Source organism: Montipora capricornis, chromosome 10, assembly GCF_036669925.1.
Source record: "Montipora capricornis isolate CH-2021 chromosome 10, ASM3666992v2, whole genome shotgun sequence".
NCBI lineage: Eukaryota > Metazoa > Cnidaria > Anthozoa > Scleractinia > Acroporidae > Montipora > Montipora capricornis.
Genome location: NC_090892.1, coordinates 71,037,674 through 71,045,173, shown reverse-complemented (window position 1 = coordinate 71,045,173; position 7,500 = coordinate 71,037,674). Strand labels below are relative to the sequence as shown.

The window sequence follows — 7,500 nt, the reverse complement described above, 5'->3', positions numbered from 1 at the left end:
AACCTAAGTTTACCACGTTTACCCTCATCTACCCTAAGTTAACCACGTTTACCCACATCTACCCTAAATTAACCACCTTTACCCTCATCTACCTTAAGTTAACCACGTTTCCCTCCATCTACCCTGAGTTAACCACCTTTACCCACATCTACCCTAAGTTAACCACGTTTACCCACATCTACCCTAAGTTAACCACGTTTACCCACATCTACCCTAAGTTATCAACGTTTACCCTCATCTACCCTAGGTTAACCACGTTTACCCTCATCCACCCTAAGTTAACCAGGTTTACCCACATTTACCCTAAGTTAACCACGTTTACCCTCATCTACCCTAAGTTAACCACCTTTACTCTCATCTACCCTAAGTTAACCACGTTTCCCCCCATCTACCCTAAGTTAACCACCTTTACCGACATCTACCCTAAGTTAATCACCTTTACCCACATCTACCCTAAGTTAACCACGTTTACCCACATCTACCCAAAGTTTACCACGTTTCCCCCCATCTACCCTAAGTTAACCACCTTTACCCTCATCTACCCTAAGTTAATCACCTTTACCCTCATCTACCCCAAGTTTACGACGTTTACCCTCATCTACCCTAAGTAAACCACGTTTACCCACATCTACCCTAAGTTAACCACGTTTCTCCCCATCTACCCTAAGTTAACCACCTTTACCCACATCTACCCTAAGTTAACCACGTTTACCCACATCTACCCTAAGGTTACCACGTTTACTCTCATCTACCCTAAGTTAACAACGTTTACCCAAATCTACCCTAAGTTAACCACGTTTACCCTCATCTACCCTAACTTAACCACGTTTACCTACATCTACCCTAACTTAACCACGTTTACCCTCATCTACCTTAAGTTTAGCACGTTTACCCTCATCTACCCTAAGTTAACCACGTTTACCCTCATCTACCCTAAGTTAACCACGTTTACCCTCATCTACCCTAAGATAAGCACGTTTACCATCATCTACCCTAAGATAACCACGTTTACTCACATCTACCCTAAGATAACCACGTTCACTCACATCTACCCTAAGTTTACCACGTTTACCCTCATCTAACCTAAGTTTACCACGTTTACCCTCATCTACCCTAAGTTAACCACGTTTACCTACATCTACCCCAAGTTAACCACGTTTACCCTCATCTACCCTAAGTTTACCACGTTTACCCTCATCTACCGTAAGTTAACCACGTTTACCCACATCTACCCTAAATTAACCACCTTTACCCTCATCTACCTTAAGTTAACCACGTTTCCCTCCATCTACCCTGAGTTAACCACCTTTACCCACATCTACCCTAAGTTAACCACGTTTACCCACATCTACCCTAAGTTAACCACGTTTACCCACATCTACCCTAAGTTATCAACGTTTACCCTCATCTACCCTAGGTTAACCACGTTTACCCTCATCCACCCTAAGTTAACCAGGTTTACCCACATTTACCCTAAGTTAACCACGTTTACCCTCATCTACCCTAAGTTAAGCACCTTTACTCTCATCGACCCTAAGTTAACCACGTTTCCCCCCATCTACCCTAAGTTAACCACCTTTACCGACATCTACCCTAAGTTAATCACCGTTACCCACATCTACCCTAAGTTAACCACGTTTACCCACATCTACCCAAAGTTTACCACGTTTCCCCCCATCTACCCTAAGTTAACCACCTTTACCCTCATCTACCCTAAGTTAATCACCTTTACCCTCATCTACCCCAAGTTTACGACGTTTACCCTCATCTACCCTAAGTAAACCACGTTTACCCACATCTACCCTAAGTTAACCACGTTTCTCCCCATCTACCCTAAGTTAACCACCTTTACCCACATCTACCCTAAGTTAACCACGTTTACCCACATCTACCCAAAGTTTACCACCTTTACCCTCATCTATCCTAAGTTAACCACCTTTACCCTCATCTACCCTAAGTTAATCACCTTTACCCTCATCTACCCCAAGTTTACGACGTTTACCCTCATCTACCCCAAGTAAACCACGTTTACCCACATCTACCCCAAGTTAACCACCTTTGCCCTTATCTACCCTAAGTTAACCACGTTTACCCTAATCTACCCTAAGTCAACCACGTTTACCCACATCTACCCTAAGGTTACCACGTTTACTCTCATCTACCCTAAGTTAACAACGTTTACCCAAATCTACCCTAAGTTAACCACGTTTACCCTCATCTACCCTAACTTAACCACGTTTACCTACATCTACCCTAACTTAACCACGTTTACCCTCATCTACCTTAAGTTTAGCACGTTTACCCTCATCTACCCTAAGTTAACCACGTTTACCCTCATCTACCTTAAGTTAACCTCGTTTACCTACATCTACCCTAAGTTAACCACCTTTACCCTCATCTACCCTAAGTTAATCACGTTTACCCACATCTACCCTAAGTTAACCACGTTTGCCCTCATCTACCCTAGGGTAACTACGTTTATCCTCATCTACCCTAAGTTATCAACGTTTACCCTCGTCTACCGTAAGTTTACCACGTTTACCCTCATCTACCTTAAGTTTACCACCTTCACCCTCATCTACCCTGAGTTAACCACGCTTACCCACATCTACCCTAAGTTTACCACGTTTACCCTCGTCTATCCTAAGTTAACCACGTTTAGCCACATCTACCATAAGTTAACCACGTATACCCTCATCTACCCTAAGTTTACCACGTTTACCCTCATCTACCCTAAATTAAGCACGTTTACCCACATCTACCCTAAGTTAACGACGTTTACCCTCATCTACCCTAAGTTTACCACGTTTACCCTTATCTACCCTAAGTTAAACACGTTTACCCTCATCTACCCTAAGTTAACCACGTTTACTCACATCTACCCCAAGTTAACCAGGTTTACCCTCATCTACCCTAAGTTTACCACGTTTACCCTCATCTACCCTAAGTTTACCACATTTCTTCCCATCTACCCTAAGTTAACCACCTTTACCCTCATCTACCCTAAGTTAACCACGTTTACCCTCATCTACCTTAAGTTAACCACCTTTACCCTCATCTACCCGTAGTTAATCACCTTTACCCCCATCTACCCTAAGTTAACCACGTTTACCCACATCTACCCTAAGTTAACCACGTTTACCCTCGTCTACCCTAAGTTAACCACGTTTAGCCACATCTACCCTAAGGTAACCACGTATACCCTCATCTACCCTAAGTTTACCACGTTTACCCTCATCTACCCTAAATTAACCACGTTTACCAACATCTACCCTAAGTTAACCACGTTTACCCTCAACTACCCTAAGTTTACCACGTTTACCCGCATCTACCCTAAGTTAAACACGTTTACCCTCATCTACCCTAAGTTAACCACGTTTACCCTCATCTACCCTAAGTTTACCACGTTTACCCTCATCTACCCTAAGTTTACCACGTTTACCCGCATCTACCCTAAGTTAAACACGTTTACCCTCATCTACCCTAAGTTAACCAGGTTTACCCTCATCTACCCTAAGTTTACCACGTTTACCCTCATCTACCCTAAGTTTACCACGTTTACCTTCATCTACCCTAAGTTAACCACGTTTACCCACATCTTTCCTAAGTTAATCACGTTTACCCTTATCTACCCTAAGTTTACCACGTTTACCCTCATCTACCCTAAGTTAAACACGTTTACCCTCATCTACCCTAAGTTAACCTCGTTTACTCACATATACCCTAAGTTAACCAGGTTTACCCTCAGCTACCCTAAGTTTACCACGTTTACCCTCATCTAGCCTAAGTTAAACACGTTTACCCTCATCTACCCTAAGTTTACCACGTTTACCCTCATCTACCCTAAGTTAACCACGTTTACCTATATCTACCCTAAGTTAACCACGTTTACCCTCATCTACGCTTAGATAACCACGTTTACCCACATCTACCCTAAGATAACCACGTTTACCCACATCTACCCTAAGTTAATCACGTTTACACTCATCTACCCTTAGTTAACCGCGTTTACCCACATCTTCCCCATCTTTCCATTTACTAATACAACCATGTGTACTCTCTTCTACCCTAAGGTGGCCACTTTACACCTCGTTGAGTTTCGCCTACCCTTACCTACTCTGAGTATACCACGTTAACTCTGATCTACCCTAGATTGGCTACTAATTATTTAGTTAACCCCTTTCTACCATTTTAACCCTCATCTTCCCTAAGTTTGCCTCGTTTACCCTAATTTCACCTCATTTGGCGACGTTATACCTCGTTGACCATGAGCTACCGCAAGGCAAACTCGCTCTACCAACATTTATCCTAAGGTAACCACATTTATGCTTATCTTACACTGTTGGAGCTATCGGAAATTTAAACTAACCCTGTGTTAATATCTTAGGTACTACCACTACACGTAAGAACCATTGTGTTGAAAGTAGATTGCAAGTAACTATTTTTGGTTCTTTTCTTTTATACAGTTAGTATTGTTTATTTCTCCCAGCTGTATTGCGTCTTTTGTATTAGTCAATGTAATGTAAATTGTGTATGTAAATAATAATAATAATAATAATAATAATAATAATAAAAATCTTAGGTACGCTTCCTACTATTGTTATTGCGCATACGTTCTGCGTATCTCGAGATACTCTGATTTCCTATTGGCCATGCTTATTAATACAGTGATATTTTTTTGCGCGGTTTAAAAGTATGCGGAGAAAACAGAACTGAGCAAGTTCTCTTGGTATCCAAAAAGAAAATTTGGGGTAACCTTGCATTTTTCAGAGATAATTAAGGTTCAATTTGGAAAAGATATCCATTCAATGTTTTGTATTTTAAAGCTTTTTTCGAATATTGTAGATTAATTATCTTCGAAAAATGCTTGGTTACCCCCAATTTTCTTTTTTTGGATTTTAATAACACTCTTTAAGATCTGCTTTTCCCGCATATTCAGTAAACAGCGCAAAACTATCTTTGAATTAGCAAGCACCGTCCTTTCTTGGCACCTTTGGAATCAGATTTTTTGGCCTTAAATGAAGTAAAAGATGGGTCTTACACGTTTTTCTGGAATGGTAAAGGCGACCATCAAAACAAAACGGCGGCCTAAAAATAATCGATTTCGTTTTCTTTAACTAAACCCGTAAAGTCAAAGTGGATAAAGAAATAATTGAAACCTAATAGCAATTAAAAAGGGAAACGTTTCATGGATGATGGCCTTAAAAATTACGGAACTCCAGGGGTCTTTTGCGCTAATGTATTGAAATTGTAAGTAAGGTAATCGCAAGTACTGCTGTATGTAAGTGCAACGTAACGTAAGAGGTTGTTTAATTTAAAAAAAATAGAATTTAACTATTACGAATAGGACACCAAAGTTGGCTTATCTGCTTGAGGGAACGCTAAGTTGTCCAAGGACGTTTACGAGACATGGTCCACCGGTACATGGATCACCCGTGTGGACCCGATCCATGTACCCCTTCATAGATAAGGATGGTTCATAGACCTGGGGTCCATGTTTTGTATACATGGGGTATTCCATTACAAGTACAGTGGAGCAATAAACAAGCATTGCTTACGTAAAAGTTTAAACATTTTCAAATGCTGTTTTATTAAACAGTACTTTAAATCGTCGTATTTATAATGGCTGCTTATAAATGTGATTTTCTCTACCATTTTGCGGAAAAATCAAGTACTTCGCCAACTTTAAAGTTTACTTCAAAACAAATTTGGTCTCAAATTTTTAGTTGCGAATGGGAAATTATTTAGGTTGTAACCTGCAGAGGTGAACACACGCGATTTAAAATATCAATAATGAATATAATAAATATATATATAACTTATTCGGACTCAATACAACACTAGCAATAGCTTGTTCACGGCCAGGGAGCTCCTAACATAAACTACAGCACGAATGATTTCATTTTTTATCTTTGCCGGCTTTCCAATCCATTATCCCCTGCTAGTTCTGATCATAAAGATATCGTTATAACTTCCTTTGTTACAGTATCTAGGTTTGGGAATCCGCAACAAAACTATATATGCATATCAAAATCAAAGGGGGAATAAACAAAAATGCGCACTAATTAAAAAAGTTTTTTTTCTCCTTTTTGGGTTTATTCAAAGAGAAATTTGGCATTCCGACGAAAACATTTTTAGTTTAGCAACGTTTAACGCAGTCACTTACCATACAAGGTCAAACCAAGGTATATGCGCTGATAACCGAGATTGAGTGAACCAATCAGAGCACGCGAAATGCATTATCCAAGGTTGAGAATTTAATAAACGTGGTTAACTTAGGGTAGATGTGGTTAAACGTGGTTCACTTAGGGTAGATGTGGTTAAACGTGGTTAACTTAGGGCAGATGTGGTTAAACGTAGTTCACTTAGGGTAGATGTAGTTAAACGTGGTTCACTTAGGGTAGATGTGGTTAAACGTGGTTAACTTAGGGTACATGTGGGTAAACGTGTTTAACTAAGGGTAGATGTGGGTAAACGTGGTTAACTTAGGGTAGATGAGGGTAAACGTGGTTCACTTAGGGTAGATGTGGTTAAACCTGGTTCACTTAGGGTGGATGAGGGTAAACGTGGTTAACTAAGGGTAGATGTGGGTAAACTTGGTTCACTAAGGGTAGATGTGGTTAAACGTGGTTTATTTAGGGTACATGTGGGTAAATGTGGTTAACTTAGGGTACATGTGGTTAAACGTGGTTAACTTAGGGTAGATGTGGTTAAGCGTGGTTCACTTAGGGTAGATGTGGTTAAACGTGGTTCACTTAGGGTACATGTGGGTAAACGTAGTTTACTTAGGGTAGATGTGGTTAAACGTGGTTCACTTAGGGTAGCTGAGGGTAAACGTGGCTAACTTAGGGTAGATGTGGTTAAACATGGTTCACTAAGGGTACATGTGGGGAAACGTGGTTCACTTAGGGTAGATGTGGGTAAACGTGGTTAACTTAGGGTAGATGTGGTTAAACGTGGTTCACTTAGGGTAGATGTGGTTAAACGTGGTTCACTTAGGGTACATGTGGGTAAACGTGGTTAACTAAGGGTAAATGTGGGTAAACGTGGTTAACTTAGGGTAGATGTGGTTAAACGTGGTTCACTTAGGGTAGATGTGGTTAAACGTGGTTCACTTAGGGTAGATGTGGTTAAACGTTGTTCACTTAGGGTAGATGTGGTTAAACGTGTTTCACTTAGGGTAGATGTGGTTAAACGTGGTTAACTTAGGGTACCTGAGGGTTAACGTTGTTAAGTTAGTGTAACTTATGGGGGATTGGGGTAAACGTGGTTAACTTAGGGTGGATGATGTCTAACGTTGGTCTAAAAGGACACTTCGTGTGGTATATACCGTATTTAAAGTTGTAATGTATGGGACGTCTTATGGGCCTAACATGAACGCTTTGCCACCTGGAAACTACCGATTGACAGTTTCAATATGGCGGAGGAAAACGAGATTTTTCACCAGGCCAAGAGGGTTAAATTACAACAACGAAAATATGACAAATTGCCAGTATGGAT

The 7,500-nt window shown here is 40.5% G+C and overlaps 1 protein-coding gene across 2 annotated transcripts in view; it reads left to right on the top strand.

Moving 5' to 3' along the window:
- The first annotated feature begins 7,385 nt into the window (after positions 1 to 7,385).
- The window catches only part of LOC138021501 (UPF0489 protein C5orf22 homolog), a 13,209-nt gene continuing 13,094 nt past the window's right edge, over positions 7,386 to 7,500 (top strand). Inside the window, exon 1 of one of the 2 annotated variants that reach the window (XM_068868394.1) lies at positions 7,386 to 7,500. This exon is cut by the window's right edge and continues 315 nt beyond it. In XM_068868394.1, coding sequence (XP_068724495.1) covers positions 7,418 to 7,500 — 83 coding nt within the window. In that variant the 5' untranslated portion in view covers positions 7,386 to 7,417. The other variant, XM_068868395.1, reaches the window with a different exon arrangement.